Source organism: Balearica regulorum, chromosome 1, assembly GCF_011004875.1.
Source record: "Balearica regulorum gibbericeps isolate bBalReg1 chromosome 1, bBalReg1.pri, whole genome shotgun sequence".
NCBI classification, from domain to species: Eukaryota; Metazoa; Chordata; class Aves; order Gruiformes; family Gruidae; genus Balearica; species Balearica regulorum.
Window position 1 is genome coordinate 118,232,337 of NC_046184.1, and position 27,691 is coordinate 118,260,027.

The 27,691-nt window shown below is 37.4% G+C and overlaps 1 protein-coding gene across 1 annotated transcript in view; it reads left to right on the forward strand.

The window, feature by feature from the left end:
• The window catches only part of DYRK1A (dual specificity tyrosine phosphorylation regulated kinase 1A), an 87,376-nt gene that overhangs the window by 28,699 nt on the left and 30,986 nt on the right, over window positions 1-27,691 (forward strand). The window contains 1 exon segment of the mRNA XM_075771911.1: window positions 2,858-2,937. Coding sequence (XP_075628026.1) covers window positions 2,928-2,937 — 10 coding nt within the window. The 5' untranslated portion in view covers window positions 2,858-2,927.

Here is a 27,691-nt window from a genome sequence, read left to right on the forward strand (position 1 = left end):
GTATCTATTAAAAAAAAAAAATTACCCACAAAGCCAAGCACCACCCACCCCCCCAAGTTTATGTTGTGTGTCTGTGATACTGCTACCATCACTGTAACTCATTGTCTTTGTTTTCCACTGATGTTTTGAAATTACTTTTTTATGTTGTGGATCCCTTCTTAGAATACAGTGCTATAATAGACCCCTGCCTTTCCACTCCAGGTCTTAATTCCACACTAGTTGTCCAGTTCTTCAGAATGTGGTAATTCTTGAAGAGTTGTCAGGAGACTGAATAAACACATTGTTTTGTGATGGATATGTTTTGCTGGTTAGCTATGAAGTGGGTGGATATATTGATTCCCTGTTAATAAACTATTAATGACTTTATAGTTATATCAGCAACTCTTCCTTATTGCCGGTAGCTCTAATGTTATCTTCTACATTCTAAAATAATTCAGGTATGTTTGTGTTACCTTTCCGGTTTGGTTTCTCCTTTCTTATACATTTGTGACTTCTTTGCAAGGTAAATACTTTTTCACAGTTAGTATTCTAAGTGATCTTAAAATATTCTTGATTAATTTCCAATCAGCAAAAAGCATAGCTTCCTATATGTATGAAGTTGCTTTACTGCTTTTACCAAATCAGCTGTGTAATTTCAAGTTCTGTAGCTATAACTTGATAGTCTCTGTGTTTGTTGGGTAGTATGTTCTTATCAACCGATTTTCCTCTTCTTACGGTTTGGAATTGAGTTGGGAGTCTGTTGCTCACAACAGTGCTGTATGTTGCTAGCATTGCAGTCAGTTTGAGACAATATTAGGTGGTTGTAAAGTGCCGGAGGTGTGCTAATGTGCTGCTTTTGGAGCTTACCATTCCCATTGTAGAACTGGCAGAAGATAATGTATGAATGCTCTACAATCTATTTTGGCTGAAAATCAGCTAGTTTTGCTCAAACTATGTTTGCTGATAGTTTGAACTAAGCTGGCTTGTACTGAAACTGGGCTTATACTGATGCAAATGGGAGATGATCCTTGCTGTATTTGAGCTGCAAGGTGGTAAAGACAAAAGAGTGATGCCTTCAGTCGTTGCAGCTACTACAGCTACTACTGGAAAAAGCTCTCTATAATCTTAGCGTCCATATATACTGCAGGTAAAAAAAAAAAAAAAAAAAAAATCTTGGCCAGCGAGAACTTTCAAAAATTGGACTATAGGTCTGTAGCCTTAAGACATCCAGGTAGGCTGGACGTATCCGGTGCTCTAGGACTTTTATTGTTTGTTTAAATTCGGGGGCTATTTAGTATAAAGAAGAGAAAAGTTTGCTCTTCCTTCCCTTTTCCTTGTTCTTGAGTACAAGTGACTGCCTCCGCTGAGTTTAGCGGGACTAAGCTCAGTGCAAGACACTGTGTCTGGGTAATGTATACACTTAGCATACGTACCAGACTGAATCTTATACCCCAGTTGAAGCAATTTAGGCAGGAGAGTGCCTAGTTTGTAGGATCTTGTGTAGCCTTAGGCAGTAGCCGTCAGCCTTGCCAAGTTCATGGCTACTGTGGATGTGGCAGTGACATTCTAGGTCTCTATGGAACTTCAGCACTAAAGCCTGTTGATTCATGGTGTGGGATGGCCAGTTTTTGTTCGCCCCCTCCATCTTTTGGAGGCATGTCAGTACCTTCTGTGACAATAGAACCACTGCAGCATATGCTCCTAAATGTATCAAAAAAGTAATTCTTCCTTGTGTTCCCACCACCCGCTTTTGTGTGCGTCTGTATATGCATCTGTGTGTGAAGGTCACATTTCCGTGGCACAAGGAAGAAGTCATTGTGGTGGCAGAAAAGCTAGCTGGGCTTAGGGTATACACAGTGCTTAAACAGTCATTGTTGATGAAGACATGGAGTGAACTGCAACATTTTCTGCTCAAATTGCGGCATCTAAGTGCCTTTTAGCCTAAACACACTTTCTTGGAGTCACATGTATCAGGAGATATTTAAATAGTAATAATCTAGACTCTACAATTTGAGCTGTCAGGTAATTTGCAGATGTTCTCTAAAATTCTCAGTAATTTGTAAGTGTTTTTGATATTTTCATAGGTCGTAGAACACCAATGATATTTCATTGGAGAAGTGAAAAGCAAATGCTTGAAACATACTTTGACCAGGAGTTGGTTAGTTGTTGGGAATGTGTTTTGTTTTGGGGTTTTTTTTGTTTGCTTGTTTTTTTAACTTTTGTTAGAGATCTCTTCCTAGAAAATCATGTCTTCGTATCTCTTTGTCTGAGAGAAAGTTATAATTTTATATTTCTGAGCTTATTTTAATTTGGTGCAAGGTTAACCTAATTCAGTTCCACGTGAGATATGAGTTAAAAATGGACTTGTACATTTATGGATTTATGTGCATTTATAGTTCTATAGTTGTTTGATTTGGTAAGATCCCACAGAAATTCAGTTGTGTTTTGTAGATAATATCCTGAATTTCGGTAGAAATGCACATGTTTAAGGGCTTTGCAAAGATGGGTAACTGTCAATAATTTCACTTTTCCAGGTTTGAGAAGAGCTTTTTTGGACGACCTTAATTTTCAGAACTGTTCAATGACCAGTTGAAATTTTAGTTAATCCATGAAATGTTGACACTTAGATTTTTTTTTTTTTTTCTAACAATAGATGTCAGTGGAAGATAGTCTTTGTAATGTCTGTTTCTACTTTTACTGTTGGAAACCTTCATTTTCTGTTGGAACTTCCTTGGTTTAGCTCTGTAGTTATACCTGAGAGCTAGGGTTGAATTAAGCACTATGTGGATCTAGTAGAATGGAGATTTATATATTTTTTTTTTTTAGGTATCTTATTAATTTGTAGTTACATTCACTTCTTATTTTCTTCATTTTGCAGTGGTGTTTGCTGCTGGACTCCCCCCGTCCCCCACACCCCTGCAGGATGATATGAGACTTGAAAGAAGACGATGCATACAGGTGATCTTATTTTCAAGGGCTTTTAGAAGGGAAAATCTTTGATGTTCTTGATCTTTTTTTTTGTTTCTATTCCATTCTCTATACCACCAAAATGATGTCATTCCAACCTTAGTAGAATATTTAAGAACCCATGGAATTTTGAGATCTTTCTTTGCTCTTTGAAACTCTTTTGCACTGTCCAGGAAGAAAATGGTTTACCTGAATGGAAATATTTTTTCCAAAGTTTTATGCACAAAAAGAGTTCGCTTTTAAAGATGCTAACTAAATGTACTGCTTTTAGTCTTGTTTGTTATTACTCCGTTTTAATGCCCCCCACTTGCCAACGATTTATGACACCTGCTTAGTGACACACTATTTCAATCATTCATTAACTTTCTTTTAAAGAAATGTTATGGGTCCATCTGAAAAAGAGCATTAGATTAATAATGAAGAGTTCATTATGCTGTATCACAGGCTTATGTCCAGTTACTGTAAGATTTCTCAAGAACTGAGGGATAGGATCTTTGAACATCTTTGAAAGTCACTAGTCATTCTTAAAATTGATGTTTTAGGAAGGTCTTCCATTTTTTGCTAATCAAAATACTGTAAGTGCCAAGTGTATTTGCAGATTAAATAGCTTCATTTTAGTGATAATGTTTTGCTGGAAATATGGTTAATATTTTGACATGAAAAATCATGATCAGCAGAAGTAGAATAAAATTTAGGTTGTACAGGAGGGTTGGTGTAGTTCTTTATACCCAAATACCCTTATTTAAGCCATGAACAGTTTTGTGACTTACGTTTTGAGGCCTCTAACAGTGAAGTACGTGTAAGAGATCATTATTTGCTTGTTCAGCTTTAAACCCATGAATTGTTGGGGCTGGGAAAAAAGCAAGATAGATTTATGTATGCATGCAGATCATCTCCTGATTGACAGTTTTCAGTTGCATCAGCTGTTCGTGCATAAACAGCTTTAGAGGGTATATTTACATGGAGAATGTTGGATTAAGGCCAAGATGCTGTAAGTGGATATTTCATTCTGTGAAAACTAAACATTCGTTCATTTCAGTTGAATGTTTGTAAGTTGTACGTTGATAGCTTAAGTAAAACTGGGGCTAAAGAACTCTAAAATGAGGTGGGACAAAGAAGAGGAGGAAGAAAAAAATATTCTGAAGGGATATTTCATTTGTTTTAGATCTGTAAGTTGAGAGGAATAGCATTTAAAGTCTCAAAACTGAATCTTTCTATGTCCCGTCGAATTTGTGGAGCTCTGTCTAGTAGGCAGTCATTGCAGTCATCTGCTTGTTGTGGTGTAGATTAAAACATAGCCCAACTTAAATATTGAGAAAATGGTTTGAAAACTTTAAAGCTGTTCATCCCACAGCTGAAAGGAGAGAGAATATTACGAAATAGTACCCTATGTATCTTACACTGAGAAAATTAAGTTTATTAAATCATTAATCTGATTTAAAACTTAAAACTTAAGCACTTTCAATTTTTGGTCAGGATTTCTGATGATGGTGAGCTTGTAGAATTATGAGCTTAAAGAATAGAAATGTATACAAGGTTTTGAATTTTAGGAAGTAATTCTATCTTCTAAAGCCCAAATTCTTTATTTAGAAGTCCCATGATAAATACAGAGTGAAAAACAGTGGTACCGTGACAAAGACTTTCAGGCTTCTGATGTGTCATATAAGTTGGAAGTTAGACAAGTAAGATTTATTTGCAGTTTTCTGTTTATTAGGAGAGCCAATATTAGTATGCTGAGGTTCTCAGAATAAACATGATTTGCATGCCTTAAAATGAAAAAATATCCTGTAATTATTTTGTAATGCAGTAATAGCAAGAGTCATATGATGACTCTGTTGATACCTTTCTCAAGTTCAAAGTAGCTGGTGAGAGCTCAGGCCAGAAATTGAAAGGTTTTGTGGTTATTGAGGATGGTTCTTCTGCATTTTCAACAAGGCTTGGCTTCTGAGGGTGACTGATCTGGGTGACTGATCAGAGATGCTTTTTCTATCTTGGAATACTTGAATTTTAGATCACCACTTAAGCTGAAAACACAGACATATATTAAGCTCCACTGCTTTAAAAAAAAAAAAAAGAGTCAAAATATGAAGAAATGGTGATATTGACTCTTTTTTTCCAATTTGACTAACCAGGAAAACAAATTTGCAACATGTCTGACTTTTTTTTTTTGACCTGTTCTTAGCATCTCTGATACGTAAGATACACAGAGAGAAGGGCACTTTAACATACTGTTTGGAGGACTGAAAGATTTTTAATAATTGACAAAAAGCAATCTTGTTAACGTGAAGATTTTATAGGATCTATGCTGCTTTTCTGTGAAATGCTGCAAAAAGCAAAACTGGGGGTTCAGCTCATTATAGGAAAAACTAAATTTATATTTCAGACATGTTTGTGCATTAGAAATGCATGTTGTGATAACAAAGTTAATGCCTTAAAATGTGGTTTGTGATTAAAAAAAAAAAAAAAATCCAGAATGTGACTTTTTCTTTTTTACTTCTTTGTACTTTGAAAGTCAATCTCTCCAGGACATTTTCTGAATGGAAGGAACCATAAGTGCCAGTGCTATTACTACCATTGTGGTTATAGTTATGCTGATAATCATACCAGCAAGTGTTTACTTTTTGTGGTGAGGTAGCATCAAATTTGGGATTGTGCTGTGTGCCTACAAGTATGTTTAAAATGTTCGTGCTTTCAAAGTGATTGCTACATCCTGTCCTGCACCTGTTAAGCAGAGTATAACCGTGTGGTTGGTTGTTAATTTTTTTCCTCCTTTTTGTGAACACTACCTTATAAAAATGGATTGATTTTTATAACAAAGAACTTTCTGATTTTGGCTTTGATTTTTCTAGTTAGCTGCAGCCTAGGAATGTGTAGCAAAAATAATTACTTGTCTGATCTTTAAGCTTTTGAAGAGCTTAGAGGTTCTTGTCTTTCCTTAACCTTTGTAAGAAAAGGACTCATATCTCAGTCAAGAGAATAGGGGACCAGTATAGATTTACTAAAGATCTACTTTGGTACAAGATCTACTTGTACCAAAAGCACAAGTTCCAGAAGGATCCATTCCTTAACACATGCTGATCCTCTCAGAGGAGATTAACTGGTAACAGTTATTGTTGAAGTATTGTTCTTGGAAGCAAAAAGGGTCTGCATATCCTGAACTGCTTTTTTGATGATGATGATGATGCACTTTATATTAAAACACAACAGATATATCTTCCTGATTTTGATCTCCCACAAGACCATTGAACAACATTGTTTGGGGCATTTCTGCATACTAAGGGCAGCATGGAAACAGGGTAACTGTTAACCACTAAGTCTTAAATAGACATATGTAGTGTTTAAATATTATAGTATTTTTGTCCAATTCTTATGCCTGTATAAACTGATCCAGAGGTTTGACCATGTAAAATGATTAAAAAGAAGTGTAGGGTGGTTATTTTATCTGTAATTGTGCAGCAGAATTTATCATGTATTAACTTTATTTTTTTAACACATTCACATTTTCATGGGTAGATTTGAATGTAGAAAACAGATCAAAATAGTAGTTATATCAAGTTCTTCTCTTCATCATGAAAATATATTGAATGCACCAGAGATGTTGAGAACCAAGCAAGTGATATAAAATGTGAAAATGGTATATTCAAATTTAATAAAACCTTGGAAGTGATCATATTGCTGTTAACTTGAAAAAAGTATTGTTCATGCTTGGAAAACAAAAAAACCCAACATCCCAATACTACTCAATAAGAATAATGCAAGAACAATGAAATAGCAAATACTTGCCTAGAAACTTGGCCATATTTTAGCTACCGATTTCATTGAGCCTATAGCTATTTTGAAGAATGTTTCCATGTGTCAGTAGTAAAAAAACAAACTAAAGCAAAAAAACCCCCACTGTTATTCTGTAGTGAGAAAAAACTGTGTCCAATACTGCTGCTCTGTATTTTGAAGTTCATCTGTATTATATCAAATCTGCTGGTATGCCTTTGAACTAGTTTGTTGAGAGCTACTTTAAGTTTTACCAGGGAATTCCAGAAACTTACTGAGGCATCACCTTTTTATCACTTACCTGGATCTTCTTGTGGAAACGATGACTGTACTGTCTATGGTTCCATTTAAGTAATTGCATACCTGGAGTGTCTTTTGTGAAATGTACGTTGTTGGCATAGAACCAGAACTGGGTTGTAAAGGAGCAAAGGTTTGGCCTGTGTGCTAATTCCATACCGAAGCATGGTTTGGGCTGTTTCCGGTTTTGTTTCTGGTTGGTGACTTTAATTGCAATTAGACTGATTCTGTCTATCAGTAACTTGTTCACATATTTGACTGTATCATTACAGGCAGTTTTTGTTGGATATTCAGGTCTTGGCTGGACAGAGAAACAGAAGTTTGACATAAACAGAAGACAGCAAGAAAATAACATAAGAGACAGGGTTGCTCATTAGTAGTGGAAGTTTTAAATATAGATACCTAATGAGCACTTCCCATGAATAAGAATGCTTTTAGGGTTAACCGCTATTTTTACATAGATAACTCTTTGTAGGAGTTGTTCGTGCCGTCTTTCTGGCTGTTGGGTTTTTGTCAGCAGTTGTGAGAAAGCAGTTAGGAATGAGTTGAACACAGTTGCTTACTGAAGGGCAACAGTTATCATATTGAAAGTGGAAGTTCTGCTTTTCAGTGATGGAGTCATTGACCTCAATGAATGATAACCTTGAAGTCAAGAGACTAGATTAATGCTCTACTTTCTGTATTTGAGATCAGAAATGTGAAAACCTGGACAGCTAAAGTTAGATTCATGCATCCATATTTAAAAAGAAGTTGCCTATTTAAAAGAAAAGGGATTTTTTTTCCCCCTCCTCCAAAACTGCTTAGTACCTGTGATATTGAAGATTTAAGTTTTCAGCCTCAGTCCTCATCTGAGAGGAAACAAATGACAAAAAATCTGTTCCTGGGTTTTGGCATTGGAAGTATAGCTACTTTTCTTATTCAGGAACAGACTGAAGCATCTAAATCAGAAAATCTTGAGAGGCCTCTGTTGTTATTTAGTTTGCTTCCTCTTGAGAAAGAGCAACTCTCTTCCTCTTAAGAGAGATAGGTGTGAATTCCTGTAGAAAGCCCTGTTAGGAGCTGTCTAGGTTTTTTTCTTAAGTTTCATTTGTGATTTGCAGCAAAAGTAATTGAAATGTTCTTTCTTATGCTGTTCATGAGTGTGCTCAGTGGGGCTCATGGGGGCATTGGGTGGCAGTAGTCAACAGTGGCTTGTTTCTTCAGGAGGGTAGGGAGAGGAAGGGACACAGACCTCCAGCCATTGCAGCTCAGTCTCCCTCTCCTGTGTTGGTAAAGTTGAGATGTCAGCTCAGGGGACCATCAGGAGATAGGAGAGTCAGAGGAGGTTTGCACTTTCAAAAGTATTATGTGACTGCATAATGCTTGAAATAAAAGTATCTTAAAGATACACATCTATAGTTTTAATATTCTGGAAAAGTAATTTCTATTCATTTAGTATCCTGATTTATGTGGTCCTCTTTAAATAAACTTTTTTTTTTTGAGGTAACTTTCAACAAAGTATTAAGTGATGAGGACATTTCTTTTTAATGAACAGTAGAGCTCCAGCAGCTATATTGTGAGGCTGAAAATTATTTCCCTTACCTATTTGTAAGAGCAAAAACTCCCTTAGACTTGAGAAAAATTTGATTTTGAACAAAAAAATTCAAATTCAGATTACGAATTGCAATCTTAACTATTATAAAAAATATTATACATTTCCAGAATTATTGGTCAGTCCATGGAGAATAGTCTACAATGAACATAACAGTACAAATATAGAGTCTTTCTTGTAGCCCTTAAAGTCATCAAATGAGCAGCTGTAATGAAAAAGCCCCTGTGGTGTCAGTGTGTTCAGTGTGTGAATGAAAAGAAAAGGTTCTCTTGGGTAACGCGGTAATAGGATGGCTAGACTGCATTTAGAGCTGCTAATATAGTCTTGGCATTGTGCTATATCATGTTGACTTACTGGCTCAGGTGTTTGCTAGTGTGAGTGTTCCCGTCTTATGCATCATATTGTATAGCAAACAGATTTTTTTGTCCTGTTCTGTGTACTTTTAGTAGCAAACTGCATTCACGGAGTGATACTGTTTGCCTGTGTTGGGAGGTTATTGAGTGAAGTTAGGAGTGGGGATGGGCTCTGAAGTGAATCTGAGGCCCACGCTTCAGGGGGAAGGGCACTGGTTTCTATCTAGAGGAAGTTTCTGCCCTTGAACTTAGCAACGGGCAATACTAGTTCAGGAGCTTGCCCTTTACAGCTTTCTAAGAATCACAGCTGAAGTCTTGCATTCCTGAAGTACGTCCTAGGGTGCAAATCTTTCATTGCACAAAGCAATAGCTGTATTTGGATTTGCCATCTGTGGAATACCCTAAATTCATCAGTTTTGACCTAACACTAAACAAGCTTAATAGTGGCTTGACTTAAATGTGAACCACTTTAGTTACTTAGCATATCCTATGTAGAATCCATAAGCAGGGGAATAAATGTTTGTAGGAGGCATCCTATTTTGTAAATCATGCAGTGAGATGTAAATCCATCTCTAAACAGTTACGTTCTTTTGAGGTTAGGTTTTAAGATACAGAGAGAAAGGCCACAGGATGGCTTTCTTAACAGCCAGTCCTGAGTACTTGATAGTTCTTGATATGAATTCTGTTGATAATACCCACGAGTAGGTGGAATGTGCAAGAACTATGCAAATATTGTTGATACATCTTGCTGAAATTGGACATTATGACTTCTTAAAAACTATTATTTCTCTGTTTCTAGTCAGCCTGTTTTTTTCCTATTCAGTTCAATTCATCCCTTTATATATGGGTTTTAGTATGTTTATATTAAATGCTATTCCAGACAGCGGTGACCACACATTCTGTTAGCTTGATGCTTAACTGATGTGCCAAGCAGGTATAGTACCAGGTTACCAAAGCAACACTGGATATGCTAAGACCTGATGACAGAGTTTTTTGCTTAGTTATACATAGGGCAGCAAGTGTTCCTCTCACCAAGTTTTACAATAGTTTCCATATCTTAACATGGAATCAACTTATCCATCCTTATTAGCTTGAATATTTCCATAAGACAACTTAAGGACATACTTGTCAGCTGTTTTATGTCACTAGATGCAGTTCAGATGTGATCTAAGTGGGTCTAGTAAAAACCTTCTGTACTAAGGAACATAATTAAGCTTGGAAAATACCATAAAACTGAGAATCTTCTCAGATTTTCATCTTGACACTATTCTCAAAAATATGTACTTGTTGATAAGCTGTTATGGGCAATGATTAGATTAGAGAGCAAGAAACAATCATTTGTTTTTATGAGTGGTGATGTGACATCAAATTTGCAGTTTTGACCTTTCAGTTATCCTGGCAACAGAGTTAGTGGGTGATATGCAGTATGACCAAAGTGACAGTCTGAAGCCTTGTTTCTGAGGCCTAGCTCTTCACTGATACTTACATCTAACTCCTGTTGACATTTTGCCGAGTTAAGTACCTAAATATCTTTGAAGATCTAGATTTTAGTATGTTGCAGATAGGGCCAGCTGTTGAACATATTTGCTATAAAGGTGGAACAGGTGGCAGCAGTTTTGTTGCAGACACAGAAGAGATTTGTTCTTGATTTCCTCCTCCCCCATGGAAATCTATCGGTGCCTGTGTTTTCCTAAGAAATTTGTTATTAAGTGTCCATTAAAAAACTGATGATACAAGCATAGTATTAAGTTCTACTCATACTGGTTAATTCTGGTTCTTCTAACGGGTTTCCTTTTTTGTATGCTCCTGACTTCTATTTCATTGCCTTATTGAATCCACTTTAGGTGTGAACAGAGAATCCACCTAAAGTTTGGTACGCTACCCAACACTGTTACCTTGTCTCATAGTGCCTTTACTAACATCATAGACAATTTTCATATTTATTCATCTTGCCTGTTTGTGGTCAATGTCTTGGAGTGAACTTGCCAGTTGTTTGCACTACCTCTGAAACGTAATGTAGAAGGATTGATAGATATGCTTTGCCAAGAAATGATGTAGAAGGATTGTGTTTGCAAAGGTGAGTGAAGTTGATTTCATTATTACCTGGTTTGTGGACACAAGCGATGTTTTACCTTGTTATGTAGGCAGTAAGGCATTTGAGTAGAGAAGCAGCATTTTAACACTGTGATTATAGTCCATAGCTCCTCAGGGCTGTCTTGCCATTCCAGAGGAAAAAATAACTGTTTCTGGTGATACATGAAGATCCCTGTGCAGACAGCAGTGATTATAGAAGCCCAAGAAGTGGGATGCATACAGCCTTATTTTGATGCATTCTTCTTTAAATGCTAGCTTATCTGCAGTAGGACTTTCCATTCATCTTCATGCTCCTCCAAGGTCACTGAATATGCCTAGGTGGCTTGAACTGAGACTGCAAGTTTTTATACATTAGTAAAAGTATCTATAATTTCACCAGTCATATTAGTATGAGTTCTGGCTCGCTAGTAATGTTTCTTAGAAGTAGAGCAGATCCTTCTCTGAGAGTTGGGTTGAATGTAAAACTGGTAAGTGATATCTTCCTCTAAGTATGGAATATTGGCTTATGTATATTAGATCAGCTTATTAAAAATACATCAAACAACCCCAAGCCCCAAACTTGATAAGCATATTTATTTATCTTCCAGTAATACAGAGGCTTTGTGCTAGCTTGGAATGAAAGGGTGAGTTTCCCCTTTGAAACATTTCACTTAAGTTTATCAAAATATCTGTGAAAAGCAACGAATGTCCATCTTGCTTTCATTTACAACTTTATTTTAGGTAATGTTCCATATTTTTATGTTAAGATGATGCTTTAAATGGGCTATGTGTTAACTCCTTAAAGATTGTAAAAAAAGCAGTAATCTATCAATTGATTTATTTGTTTCTTAATATTGTTACACATATCTAAAAGTTTATGATGTAAAACTAAGTAATCATTTTACAGTACTGACTTACTTGATTAAAATGATGTATCCACAGCATATAGTTTAAGTGTATTTCTGGTGCTTAGTCTCAAAAGGTGGTGTACAAAAGGTAGTGTTTCTTTGAAGCCAAATGTTCACATCTCTGGAGTTTTCTCCAAAATTCAGTTTTTCAGAATTGGCATGTTGAGATGTTGAAGGAAAACTTTGATTCTAGCATTATAAGATGATTCTGATAAATAAATAACTGAAAAAAAAAATATGGTGGTCTTGTGTACTTTAATTTAGACTAGTTTGTAAAGATCTTTGCATGTATATGTTTTGTGCTTGGTGATCCTCAATATTGACTCTGTTCCTGTCCTTTGATCTTACTGTGCAGTTGTCTGATTAGAGTACTAGCTTCTTTTAAACCAAGCACCTTGCAAAGAAACAGATTCACCAGGCCAAAATCTTCAAGCAGTGCAGTTCTTAGATGATAGCTTTTGACATGTCTTCCTCCTCCTTTCTTTGCACCCCAGTATTTTACCAAAAAACGCATTCACAATTGAACCTTTTCTGTTTGTTTTGCCATTTTCATTATTTAGAAGGAGATTTTCTCAAGACAGGTAGACGACACTGTTTGTAGAGTATGTCAAAAGAGAGCTGCAAGAGCAGATGTAGTCAGAAGAGATTTTGGAACAAAATTTCACAGACAAAAAGACTCACTTCTCTTAGTAAATTGAATGTTCCCAGCCACTGAAGCCGATCACATGGAACAGCACACATCTGTGCTAGTTAACTGTCCTAGCCTGTAAAACTGGGTGGCTGCCTGAAAGCTGCCTAGTGGGAAGGATTCCTGGAACATGCTGACTGCCACACATTCCCAGGAGTTACTGGGGAAGAGTGCTAGTTGGAACGGATGCTGTGAATGCTCTAACGTTTTATGAACACAGTAGATCGTAGTCCTGTGTTTGGGAATCTTCCTCAGCCCAGCTGAATCTGTTCATATAGATGTACATAGCTGCTGGTTTCATCTTTATTGAACTGTTAAGTCTGCTGTTGTTTACCAGTCCTTAAAGAAGGACTGGTAGAATCCTTTTTCCTTTCCCTTTGTACTTACTGTTGTCTTGGAAGATTGCTTTTTTTTTTCTTCCTGGTCAAAACAAAGAAAACATTGTTTTACCTTTTGTTATATATACATAACATATATATAAAAAAATATATATGTATAAAACATTTTTTTCCTTACCTGGAGCTGCAGGAATATTTTTTTGCTTCCTTCTCACTCATAAAGCCTGAGAGAATTTTGTGTTGCTTTCCTGTAGGATTTCTTCGAAAGTTCTCTTTTCTTCCATCTTCTGAGAAGTGGTATCTGTAAAGTTGTTCTTGTCCTCTGGCTTAGGCTGAGTTTATGGACTTTATGGGTCTTCATGACTTCTCTTCTGAAGAAAGATTTTGCTTAGAAAAAGACCCTATTTCACACCCAAATCAATTGGCCAATTTTCAAGTGAGGCTTCTGCAACTTCAGTTTAGAATGCTGTATTCAGCTTTGTATTCCTACAAAGATACTGATAGCAAAAGGCCCCAGGCAACAACTGTTTGAATCTTGAGAAAGGCAAAAATTAGCTGTTGTGTTTTTTGTTTGTTTGGTGTTTTCCTCTATGTCTAGAGGCATGTGGAGCTCCAGGGGAAGGCAAGAAGCGAAACTTCATTTTTTTTCTTGGGAGAAATCCAGACTCTATAGGCTGCCATCCAAATGCAAAAATTCTGACACTGTCTGTTCAGAAAAAGTGCCGCCAAAACGTAGCTAGCTAAATACTCTACTTTTTCAATAGAAGGCAGTTTCCTTAAATAGAATTTGGGAGCTGACTTTGTCTAGAGCAATGATTTGGGTTAAAAACACTGCCAGATCTATAGTGACGTCTTTTTACTTGAAGTCTTTTGCTCTGACTACAGGTATTCAACTCTGATGCATGTAAACACTCAATGTATTTAAGACAGCTCAGGAATAATTTGTGTCCTATAATTCCATGATCTATAGGCTACATAATGTGAATGAAAAATCTGCTTCACCATCTTTTAGGGCAAGGAGGGGAATGGGTTGATAGAGAACGGAATTCTTGCTTTGCACAAATACACTTGCTAATGATTTACAACTTGGTTATAATTTAAGAGTATTTTAATACACTATTGTTTTACTTTGTATCACACTTTTTTCCAAAGATCTGAGTTTATTAGCAGTTTCTTTTTGCCATCAAAAACCCACATTATCCTTGATAACAGATTAGCAGTAGCTTCATCTTTCTAAGAAGCTGCAGTATACCATTAGGAAGATGGTTAATCTCCCTCTTATCTAAGCCTTTTGATCAATTTAGAGAAAAGTGAATTGGTGTCTTATGAGCAAGTCTATGTAGCAGGCTACTTAAAGTGATTTGGTCTCCTTTCAAGATTAGCTTCCATGGTTATTTGTCTAATGAATCAGCTGAAATTCATCAAATCAACCAGGTAATTAGACAGGTATTGCATCTTTTGGATTAATGGGACCGCTGACAGAGGTCTGTCTTTCCTTTCTGTATTATCAAAGTCCATTCAAAGATAATAACTATCTGCAAGAGTTGAATAGTTTTAGAAAATAAAAAATGTCTTAGAAAATTATTAGAAGCATCTGTATAAGATACTCCATGGAGAAGCATCAATATGTTCATTTTTCGTGAGTCAGAAGGTCTCTTTTCTCCAGCTCATTCTGGGGTCCTCAGTACAGTTACAGGGGAAAGGACAAGAATGTTAACTTCTAAATATGAATTTGTATGCCTGACATGCTTCCGGCCTTCAGTAATTAAATTCTGTCTGTCTAGTACCTCATCTGAGTAGATGGAATGACTGTAGTATCTAATCTATTTGATTACAGAAGGGGGTTGTATGCATAGGTCCACTGACTATTGATCTTTCTTCAAACCACATTCCTTGATTCTCAACCTTATTCTTTGAGACTCTGTGATCATTCCTTCAGAATTCAGAAATAAAGTAGGCGTGCGTGCACGCACACACACACACACGCACGCATGTGCATGCATTTCTTCCAGGCAAATTGCCCCTTCTGCTGATGAACATGGAGAAGATAGTTTGGATGGTTTGTTCCCAATGGATGAGCTGAACTCGGATATCTGCCATTTTGGATGCATACAATCTGAAGAAGGATGGAAAGTCTTCTAGTGTTCTTCATAAAGCTTTTCCTTATTTGTTTGAACAGAGTAGAGCAGAGTGGAGTATGAAGCAGCACCATTAAGAAATGTTAGCTTCTTGTATCAAAGTTGTCAAAAACTAGCTGAATCTTGCTGTGGAGTTTCAAGCTAACATATAAAATGAGAGAAAGTGGGAAGACATCTGTCTTTCCCCAGTTTTGGAACTGAGTTTAGTTTTTAGAGTAGCTCTGCAAACTTTATAGATTATATACACAGATAGCTAGCTATTAAAAATATTTGGTAGTAGTAAATAACTCTTGGCAGCGTATTCACCAAAGGCAAGTAGAAACAGATTGGGACATAGATGCATAAATTTGTATTCTTTTTTAAGAGCTTTTCAAAAGCTTTGTTTGCACAGCTATGTGCCTGTGATAACCAAATGATAAAACTCCACATTATCTCAGTAGGAATTTTGGTCAGTGTTGGGAACTTCTAAAAATTCTGTTCTGTATGCAGAAACATGTTTGCATGATTTCTTTAAAACAGATAATAGCTGTATTGTCCTTGATATATCAAGAAAGACAGGAGAATGTCCAGTGAGAGATAAAAATGCAAAGGGAAAAGTGGAAGTGTAACCATTTCTTTTCATCTGGAGGATTTTAGTTGGTCTGTGATTTTGGGGTGGATTTTTTGCTATTTCCTCATAATAGTATTTAATACAAAGTTTACATTCTTACTTGACACACATTAGCCCAGACATAATCACTTTGTTATTTCTTTAATGTGTCAAGGTTAGATGAGCATTTTTCCTTTGTAATCACTAAGCCGGTATACTGAAATTTTTTGATCCTGCATTTCTGTAAAGAAAAGAATTGTAGCTTCTCCCCATAGCAGAGTTCTTTCCTATTCCTTCTTCAAATAGGATATTGGAAACTTTGAAGAGAAAATCTGAAGAGAAATGCTTCAACATAGGTTCCTACAACCTTTTCTAGTTTATCAAGTCACATTCTGGTGTGTAAGGGTTCTCCCCATGAGAGGAAGATATGCTGCCTCTTTTTGGATGATGAGCACAACCTAGCTCAGTCTTCTATTTATTGGAGCTCTAACCCTTAGGCAAGACAAGAGCAGCAGCAAGTTTCAAGATTCTCTCTGCTGATCATTCTTTTTCAACCTCAGAATCGAGCAGACGGGTAAGTGTCTTGAATCCTGTGTCTTTTGAGAAGGGGTAGTTGGCTCCTGATCATTAGTCTGCAGGGTGCTAAGGTGCAGACCTCTGATTTGCTTTGCAGTCAGGAGACCAATCTCCCTTTCTCCTGCAAGGCATCTCCCAAGTTTCTCAGGCCTACTGAGAATTCAAGAGCTGTTCATCGTAGCATCATACCCACAAGTACAATACAGACAGACCATTTAGAAAAACAGAGGATATGCAACTGAAACCGCTCTGCACTTAAACTCTGGGCCAACCTTATGAAAGTTTCCATGTTTGTAGAAAACACAATGCTATGGCCCAATGTGAATGTGCTTAGTGGCTCACTACTGAGGACTTTGCTTCCCTTGAAAATCTACTGAGGTTGAAGTGGAACTGATGGGGGACTTCATTGCTGCTACAAACTTGTTTCTCATGCCCAAGAAGATGGTTTGGCTTGCTTTCTCTATTTGATACTATAAGCATTTCAGAGAAATCCCTACATGGCCTTTGGGACGTGCTTATGTAGGAAGACAGATCAGGTTACATTACTCTCCCATCTTTTGTACAGTTGTGGAACCTGCAGTAATTATCAGCACGTAAAGAAGGCTATCTCTGACTTGAGTCCTTTTAATACTGTTTGTTCATCATTAGTCTCTGTGCAGCTCTGCCTTTCCATATGATTCGCATTTTGTAGCATAATGTTATTTTGTTGCTGACATTTTGAAACATTGGATTATTGGCCTGAGGTGGGCCCTCCTACAGCATTCTCAGGAGTCTACTGTGCTGCTTTCTTGCAAATAATGGCAAAACCAATTTTCCCATTTCTGTCTGCTCCCTTTTGTTTCCAGAGATGTTAGGAATAGGAGGTCATAGAATGGTTTGGGTTGGAAGGAACCTCAATGATCATCTAGTTCCAACCCCCCTGCCATAGGCAGGGACACCCTCCACTAGACCAGGTTGCCCAAAGCCCCATCCAACCTGGCCTTGAACACTTCCAGGGATGGGGCATCCACAGCTTCCCTGGGCAACCTGTTCCAGTGCCTCACCACCCTCACAGTGAAAAATTTCTTCCTAATATCTAATCTAAACCTACCCTCTTCAGTTTAAAACCATTACCTCTTGTCCTGTCACTACAGGCACTACTAAATAGTTTGTCCCCATCTTTCTTACAAGCCCCCTTTAGGTACCGGAATGCTGCTATAAGGTCTCCTGGAGCCTTCTCTTCTCCAGGCTGAACAACCCCAACTCTCTCAGCCTGTCCTCAGAGGAGAGGTGCTCCAGCCCTCTGATGGCCCTCCTCTGGACTCGCTCCATGTCCTTCTTATCTTGGGGGCCCTGGAGCTGGACCCAGTACTCCAGGTGGGGTCTCATGAGAGCGGAGAAGAGGATGAGAATCACCTTCCTTGACCTGCTGGCCGTGATCCCCTTACCCTTTTGTGGGGCAGAGGAAGAGAAAAAGAAGGGAAGTCCTCTATGGTGCCTTCTGTTTGTATGTGATGGGGCTTGCTGAAATTGCTAAGAATTATAGCATTTCTGAAAATTCCTACAGAAGTCTTGAAGAGCCTGTCTGAGATTGACTGACATTTTGAAACAGTTTTGTACTTGCTTGTACAGTAATGCCAGCAAACAACACCGTATTGCTTTCAACCCAGATGCTTTGGCAAATAGTAATTTCATGTGTTGCTGCTGCTTGGCATAATGACTGATGCTACAAAGCAGTAGCAGGTGGTTTGGATTTTTCCTACTAATTCTGCACCAAGTCCCTATTTTTTTGCAGTGGCTTTGGACCATACTAAACAATATTGCTCTTTTTCACGGGAAAGGATTTTAAACTCTTAGATGGACTTGGTAAAAAGTTGGGTTCAATAGCAGGCTATTGGATGAGGATACTAAGTTACTCAGCTCTCATTTTTTTTTAGACACCTCATAGGTGACAGATACTATGCTTGTTTTATACTTTCCCCCAAAATTCATCACTGTAGTAACAGAAAGTCGTATTACTTTGAAGATTGTTTTATAACTACTCTAATTTATGCCCTGCTATTGGTAACATTCTTTCTGTACCCCTTTTCAAGCATCTTTTCCCACAGTAGCTTAACATAGCCCTCAGTCTGATACATTTTCTGTTTCAGTCATGAGGAGGAGAGTACTTCAAACTTCTTCCCTCTTAACTTAGCATCTGCTGTTGGAGAAGAGTTGTACTGCTAAAATGTGCAACTTCAAGCGTATGTTTGCCAGAGTCCTCACTGTGGTAGCTCCCCGCTGTACATGAAGCGGGGTGTTCCACAAGTGTGGGCTACGCCCATTCATTCCGTAAAGCTGAAGAGATAATGTGCCTTATTACGTACTGCCTGGATTAGAAAGTTTCCTGTGCTGGTGTTCTGTATACGTGTGTGTGTATATATATATATATATTTTTTTTTTTAAAAAGGTATTGAGATATTTTGTTGTTTCTAAATCAGGTAAAATTGTGTTTCATTCTCTTACTCCCCTGAGAATACACTTTTCAAATTTACTGTATTGCTGAAGCTTCAAAATGCCTTGGTACCTAACCTCCTTACTTAAAGAGATCGTGTGTTGTTTCACTTTTCTTGACTTGCAGCGCTTATGTCCTTGGTAACGTGACATGTTAGGAGATTGTGGTTCTTTTGCGTTACAGTACAGTCATGTCTTGTGCCTATAAATGTAATGTTCATGAACTGGAAGTATACTCTGACCCAGACCACTGGCACAGTTGTGTTTGAAACTCCGTAAGAATTACAAGCCTGCAGGGGTTAGAACTTTGTTAGCATTTATGCTATGAACTGAACTTGTGATGATCTTTTCACAGAACACAGGCATTAGCTGACCTTGCAGAATTGCTTGTCTGTTTAGTGTTTGGATCCCATAAATATTTTTACATAATCCTCTTTCCTTTAAACATTCAAGTCTCTTTCCTTAGCCTGGAATGTTATTGTTCTCTGCACCTCTGTGGAGGTAAGAAAACCCAAACCAAACCCATGTCTAACCATTTGGTCAGATTTTCCTTTGTGTAGTTTATATGTCCTTCAGGGGATGGCGGAATGATTTCTTCTCTCCTTGCCCCATTTCTACATCCCCATTGAAGTAAGCTGCTTTTCTGGTGGCCAGAGCATACCTTGCTATCTCTGCAGCGCTCCCAATATTGATGCTGCAGATGCATGTGACAGGCTGCTCTCTCAGTAGCTTGCTCTGAGAATTAGCATGTAAAACCAGAGAGTGATGGAAAGAGAGGCTTAAATGTTATGATTTAAGCATGGCAATTGGAACTTGTTGTCTTTGGGTTATGCATCTTCCATAATGCCCACAGAGGTGGCAGTTTTTGGAAAGAAGGAGCCCAGTCATGGCAAACGCAAACTCCACTCTCTGCTTACAGAGATTTTGTAACCCAAGAATAAGATTTATAGGTGCACGTAGCTGAAGATGTAGGCAAAATTTAAAGGTTTTGTATTTGCTAACTCTCGGGTGCTTGAATGATGTTGCTTTCATCATTATTATTGGTGTGAAAAAACCCCAATAACTTTAACAGTTAACTAATTTTTTAACACATACTGCTTAGTTTATACTAGAAACAGTAAAGCCTTTGAAGGAAGGCTTCATGAGTTACACTTCAGAAATAATTTTCTTAGATCATAGTATTATCCTAAAGGAATAATGATATAGGGTTTTTTGTTTTGTGTTTTTGTTGTTGCTGTTTTGTTTTTTTAACTTTTCTGTTTTAAAATTTGTGTTACTTGAGAGAAATGAATGCAGTTTACAGTGAATCCTGCTTTGGGGTCATATTGTTTGGACGAATGAAACCTGGCATCGCTGCCTTTTGGTGGTTGCTAGTTGCAAGTATGTATTCAACCCTGCTTGTTTGTTCTCATTGAAAGCTAGTACTTCAAAATAAGACAAAAGAAGTAATTACTTAAGCTTAAAAGTGTGTATACTAAATTATACACAGAAATTATTACAAAGGCTGGAAATTAGTCTTTCAAATAAATGCTTCGGAATTGTGAGGTTTCACTGTACTTGTGAAAGCTTGGTTTTAGTTCTGATTTTAGTTGGAGTTCTCTGTGATTAGCAGTAGCTAGGTATGGCAATGTAACTTTTTACTGGAAAATGATTTGTTGTTTAATGACTTAAGTCTGAATGCAGTTTGTTAGGAAGTAGGGACTGGCTTGAGATGCCTATTGTAAAATGCCAGTGTCAGAATATCAGTTATCAAATCGTTGAGAACACAGCAGAAAAATGATTTAGTTACAATTTACAGCTTGTGTTAGTTACAGTTTAAAGCTTGTGAATATTTTATAGAAGAAAATAGTTCTGGTACTTCCAGTCTACTTTGGAGTGAGGAAAAAACCTTTTTGAATGTTATTATTTTAAAGAACTGTAATATGGATTAATATGGACAGCATACCTTGAGTTTCTAAGTATTCTAGTTTTTAGAAACTATATCAGAATTTCTGTTGTTAATACAGAGTATAAAAACAGTGTACTGTTTCCAAATGTAACTAAGTGCTCTGTTGCCAAAACTGAGTATGTACTATAAACTTCTGCTTGAGTGAAATGAACTACTTTAAGATCATATATGAAATCAGCTGTTGAAGGCATTCCTTGGAATCATTACACTAACAGATTCCCCATAACCGAGGTGTAATTTATAGTGGTAGATATTTTTTTTTGTTGTTCAATTTGTCACTTAAAAAGCCTTCTACCTATGTATCTGAGTCTAGAAAAGGCTTCTGTGTGACATGAATTAAGTGTATGATATGTTAATTTTTTGCCAGCATAGCAATCCCGAATAAAGTGTTGTATAGCCAATTTGGAATTAGTAAAGCAAAAAGACTTGCAATATCAGTAGGGCTATGCATTATCCAAATCCTGCATGTGGAAGGAGGGGACATAGCATAAATTCTGAAAATACATGCTTGCCTGTGTACCAAGTTATTTCATTTTTACAGTTGGTTTTATTTTAAAATTCTCAGCACTGTATCAGATGAAATCTACCTTTATCGTAAACATCAGAATGCAAGTTGGATTGATGTAACATAGTAGAATAGTTGGAAAATACGTGTGATTATTTAACTGTGGTGTAGAGTTAGAAAGATTTTATATCTTTTTAACAGTATTGTATCTTTCTAACTGTATTTCTAAATACAGTATTCATAATACTGTATTTATTCAAACTACAAAAGTACTTTCAGATCCTCCCCCTCTCCTGAAAGCTGTTTTCTTTGGTCAGGTATTGAATAATTTATATCATGTGAGACTATTGCACATGATGTATTCATCCCTTGTTTAGCTCTTACATTAATGGTTTGGCATGCTAGCTGTACATTGATATGGTAGATGCTTTCCATTTTTTCTGTACCAACTGTTTAAATATATCTTGTGCCTCAGTAACTACAAATGGGAAATGACTTGAATTATTCTGTTTCCCTTGATGGTTTTTATGCACAGGAAAAGATTCCTTTTTTAATGTATATTCATTTGTACAATAGATTAAAGGAGAGCTTTAAAAATGCTTCAGATATTTATGCTAACCTTAAATTATGTTCAGCTGGAAATGCATATGGAATCTGAAAAGTGAAGTTTAGACATTAGGCTAGCTGTTAGCTACAGGTATTGATTAGGTACAAAATATTTAGTGTTTTTCACTCCTTGTAGGGATTGTGTGGTTTGTGTTGCCATGTAGCAGGTAATTTGTATTCAGTCTTTAATTAGTTTAGCACTTTAAACTGAAAATTTTAAGTAGTGTTGTTTATATTCTCTTTGGAGGTGGGGGAAAGACAAGGCACTGCACCAATACAAGAAACTCTTACTTAACTGCCGATAAAAGTATTACTTTGAGAGGACGGTTGAGCAGACTAGGAGAAGGATTAGTGCTGCAAAGTACTGGCCCAGGCTGGATTGCTTGGAAAATCTTGTAAGCCTGTGGTCAGATAACACTCTGCTGCTGCTTACTGCTGTTGCTGCTGCACTGCTATGGGGTTTGCTAGATGAGCGTGAATCAAAAAGCAGTGATTTATTTTAAAAAGCTAACAGGTGATAAGGAATAGGTGGAATTGATTTTTGTATGTGTCAGAGGGGTTGGTGCGCGTACATATGTCCTAAAATGCATACAATTATCTAAGGAAATATTCTAGTAGTTTTACTATTGATAAAATTTCCAAAATGAAGTTGTTAAATCTTCTAAGTAAGGAAGCCAGTAAAACTTGAATTTCTGTTAGCATCAGGCTGGGGAACTGACTTCTTAAAAGCAGATTCTGTGGTCGAGATCTGCAAAGTTTTGAGTGTCATAGAGATTGAGAAGGAAATACAGAGCCTCTCTCCTCTTCAGCAATGACCCAGGTTAGCGGCTGACAGAAAGTCATAGCCCTCCTTCAGCCGATCGGCAGGCAGAATAGTGTCATGATCCTTTGAGGGTTTGAGACACAGAGGCTGCCGCCGCCGCCGTTGCTTTATATCCTGTACCTGGTGTGTACCTGGACAGGAGATGTCAGTTGCCAGTGTCAGGCACCTTCCACAAGCACTGGAGAACAAGAAACACTCAAACACCAACCTTCCAGGTGAGTGAATTGCAGTAGCACTTTCACATCACTGTCGGGCTGTGGAAAGTGAAGTAAAACATGCGCAGGATCACTTGCCTCCGCCGCGGTGTAGAGGGAAGCTGTGCAGCTGCGTTCTGCTTTTGAAGAGAGAGGCAGTTGCTTCCAGAGTAAGTCTGTCAGTCTTTGCCTTTAGAGACTTCATTTGAAGGGGGCTGAGCGATGCCGGTTTTCAAAATACACATCTGTGTGTGTGGGAAGGGAACCTCCTGAGGAGTGTTGGAAGTGGTGCTGATGGTCAGGAGCTGCTGAACTCCTCCATGTATTCACGCTGTCGTAGGCAGAGACACTTAATGACAAATACTCTTTCAGATAAGCTTAATTTTTTAAATTGGTGGGGGGGAAAAAATGGCTATTTCTGGTATGGTATTTCAGTTTCTTATCTTCAGTCTTTACTAGTGGTTCAGTTTGGTCCAGCAAACTGAAACTCATTTACTTACAATCTGCCAGTGGGGTTAAATAATGAAGGAGGTCCTTTCTTTAGTCTTTTTCCTCTTCGTTAAAAACAAACAGAAATGTGCCTGTGAAAAAGGGGATGTTACAAGTAGCACGCACTATCTGGTACAGTATAGCCCCCCATATAATTTTATAAGGTGATCTAAGTAAGCCAGTGAAAGGGAACTTTCCTGCTCTTAACTGTTGTGTAGAGCCCTCTGACGAATTTTAGCAGAGAGATATCACACTTGGAAGTGTTTAAATACGATCTTCTTTGGCTATTTTAACATCTCAGCCCTTCGCAATGCATTCTTCAGGCTGTCCCGGAGCAGAGCTATTTTGCGGGAAGGGAAGTTTAAATCCTAATGCAGCGCTTAGCTGTAATCCCCGTGTATCATTACTGCATTGCCCTGCCCTTGCTGTGGGGGTGAAATGTAGAACATGAGTCTAATCCTCGGTAGATGGAGCTAATTTTGCTTTAAACTTGAAAGTGTTAACACCAACTTGAAAATGTGACAAAGCTCAATTGCATTTCTTGTTTATTGCTTGTTTTCCGATTGGACAATGGGCAGCAGCTCTACCCTGGCAACTGAGGGCTGCGATTTGCATAGCCCCCTTCGATTGGCCACTTGGCTGACGATCTCGTCCAATCAGGCGGCGGGCTTTTGGTGGTAGGCTATGCTAATTACCCGCTGTTGCTGGGGTTCGGGGTGGTTTCCGCGCGGCGTTCTGCTGCATTGTGTTGCCTGGTGAGCGGCGGTGATAAATGAGCAGTTAATGATCTGCAGCAGCGCCCGCGTACTGCGGGCAGGCACGGGTTTGAGAACAGAAGCGAAAGGAGGATTTAATTGCTCTTCAATCTCGCCCTCTCTCTGTACTGGCCGTGTGAATGTGTGTGTGTATATATATACGTACGTGTGTCTGGATATGTACATTGAAAAGTGTGTGTGGGTGTATACGCCATGGTCATTAAAGAAAATCTTTACTGGAAGAGCTTGAAACCAGGAAACAGTGCTGTATATAGATGGAAGAGGATTGTTCGCACTCTTTCCCCATTTAATTTGTCTATTTTTTTTTTTTTAATTAAGTGCCTTGTATTGAAGTAACCAGATTTATGCAGAAAGCACAGCAGTGGAACATTTAAATAGAGTCAGCTTTAATATCAGTACTTCTTAAAATGCAATAATCTCTGTATCTGAGATAAGTATCTGTAGCTGGTGTGAATATAGAATAATCTATTTCTAGCTCACACACTTAAATTAAAAATGGTGTATTCCATGTCTTCCCCCACCCCTTCCCAAAAAAAAAAAACCCAACCCAAACACCACACCACCCAAAACCAGCAAACACCAAAAACCAAACCCCACCTCAGCTATAACAGTTGAGTCTGGATTTTTTTCCATCCTGTATATCATTCCTGCCTAAGAATATTGGGAAATCTGACCTTAAAATATTTTTGTTGTTTAAATCTGTGTCTGTTCTTTCTTTGCTGCTTTCCAAACCTGCTTTTTCTCCTATTCAGTCATGGATTAGTTTGCCTTCTTCAGTCCTCTTCCCCTGTCCCCCGTCTTTCTTAGCTATCCAAATTGTGGGCTTTCTTTGCATAACTACTCTCTTTCTTTCTATCCAGCTCAGTAAAACTGACTGTAAGGTTAATGAATTATTTAACTGAGTAAATCCATCTACATAGGTTTTGCGTTCCTTTTTTTTTTTTTTTCCTTTCTTTGCCCTTCCCCTTAGCATAGGTATCAATATATGACTGAGGTTTGATTCCACCTAGCATTTACTATTGTTAAGGTGGAAATTACTTTCACTGGCATACTTTTGACCAGGTATAACCCTGGTGTCAGCAGATTTGGAATCCTTTGAGTTCAGTTGGAATTGGAATTTTGGTAAAAGCAGTTCCATTTGACAGCTATTTTTTGTGAAATATTTTTTGAAAAACATCGGTGCACAAAATATTTTTTTAATTTTTACAAATTTGGATTAATTGGTACTTTAATGCCAGGAGAACAGACAAGTATTTTCATGATTTAATCTTTATACTTAGGACTAAACAAGTTTTGTTTTTTAAACCAAACATTGGAGTGCATTAGTTCAGATGAGTGATAGTCTGCAGCCATTTACAAGTTGTGCTCATCAGGAAGACCAATGCTTACTGTTAAAAAGCAGCCTGTGATTAAATCTGATGTTTACTTTAGTGGAATTTAAATTTTTTGACTGTTTTGTAAACCCTTCAGAAAACTGACAGCAGAGGTATATGCTCTTGAATAAAGCCAATGTTTCCTTTTAATAGGGAAACCTGGTGATTTGTAGTGCGTTTTAGAAGCTAAAAACTAAGATAAAATGTAATTTGTGTGTACTTCAAGTGGAATTTGCTTGTAGCTTTCTGAAATGTGAGTGTAGGGATTCTTTTATAGCATGTGTAATGGAATGACTTTCATAAAATCATGTCAATTTAAACTCACTAAATTTCTGTTGTCTGTGTTATAAGATTAGCATGACTTAGAAAGTATTTTTCTCCTTTATGCTTTTTTACTTACTGAATTTGACAGAACTTTCTGTATAAACAGTGTTTTCTATTTATATTTGTGTTTTTCACAGGTTGCACTGGGAACTGAAGGACAGGTGTGGGCCCTTCACCTAGATTAAATATGCTTACATAGTTGGAATTAAGTAGTTGCTTTTAACCCTTTGTTTGGAATAATATTCACACTTCATTGTTTGTATTCTAAGAGCTGTTACGAACTTTTACCGTGATCATAAAAAAAAAGTGAATCTCCATTTTTCCCTTGTCTTCATATTCCCTCTTCTTAAATGACAAGCTTTTCATTGAATTAGAAAACTTAAAAAACGCATAACCTTAGAATAATTGCATACAATCATAAAATAAACATAAATTTGTAGAGGAAGAGAAAATAGAAGTATCAGAACCCTAGCCTTGGCACATTTTCACCAGCATTGGTGTCGTCTGAAAAATGAGTGTTTTATTCTTCTGAATATTTTAATAAAATTTTAATTTTTTTTCAGTTTTAAAGCAAATGTTAGTCCTTTCTTTAAATATGGTTTATTAAATATTCAATAGTTAAGTATTGATTGCTCAGCTATTTGATTTCACTTACTCATTTGGCATAATATAAATACCATGTTGGGCTGAATCATCAGCCAAACTACTTGAATTTGACCAGTGTTTCTCAAGCAACAGGTTAATGATGAAGAGTTGGACAGAGTTAGTGTGGTAGGAAAACCTCTGAAAAATATTAAAGACATAACCTTCAGTAATAAATATGTTGGCGTGTATACAGTTGCATAATTGAGAATGTTTCTTCTTTAAATACTAGAATGTCCTCTGTTGGAGGATCGTATGAAGTCAGTGTGTCAAAAGGGAGCTTAAAAAACCCTCCAACCCAATAACCCAACAGTAGAATAAAATAAAGTTGCTGATATGAAGCCTCTTATTCATTTCTTCATGTCGGTATCATTGCCTCTTTGCAGGAGGGCAGCCTTAGTTTTTGTTACTGTTCAGCAGAGGCCATCAGATGAAAAAGGCAAGTTCACAACAAACAAAAACAGGTGGTGCTTAAAGTTGGCTGTGGGCAAGATGTGGAGTCCTTTGCCATGCCATCTTCTGGATGCTAAAAGTTGAAATGCAAAAAGTGGTTCAGAAAGTCCATGGAAGAAAAGGATGCATGATACATATGTATATATACACACGCTTTAATCACAAAGACTCTGCTTCATGTAATTCCTGCACTGGAGACTAGATGAATGTGCCAGACACCTACTGGTATATGCTTGTATTCTCTTCCAAGATGACTGCTGTTGGCCGCTTTCAGAGACAGGACACTGATTTGAATGGATCTCCTCTTTGATGTAAGAGTAACTCTTATGTTAGTGCCCCATTGCTTCAAAGAACTATGTTACTTTTCAGTCCTCAGTCCAACATAAATCAAGGATCCTTTCTCGTTTGGTTTTGTTTGCAAGCAGAAATGAACATCCATTTCAGACCTCTCTCCTTTGGTTTACTTTTCCCAAATTCTTGAAACCTAACCTGTAAAGCTGCTCCTCTGTGGAGCTCTGTAAAACAGAGATTTACCTACTAGTATGTGTTCCTTGTCTTTGTAAAGTCTTTCAAATTCTGTATATACAGAATTAGAAATTTAAAACCATGGAACCCTTTTGGATTTAACCTGTGTCTCCCTGTTTTTCTGCAGAACAGGATAAAATCCAGTCTTGTAAGAATATTGCAGAAGGAAATTGTTGTTTGTGAAATACATGGATACAAAAACAATGACTACTCTATAGAATATATATATGTTAAATACAATGAAAATAAAAAGATCTATTGTATGGCAACCTATTCAGTGAGCACTACTTCCATTC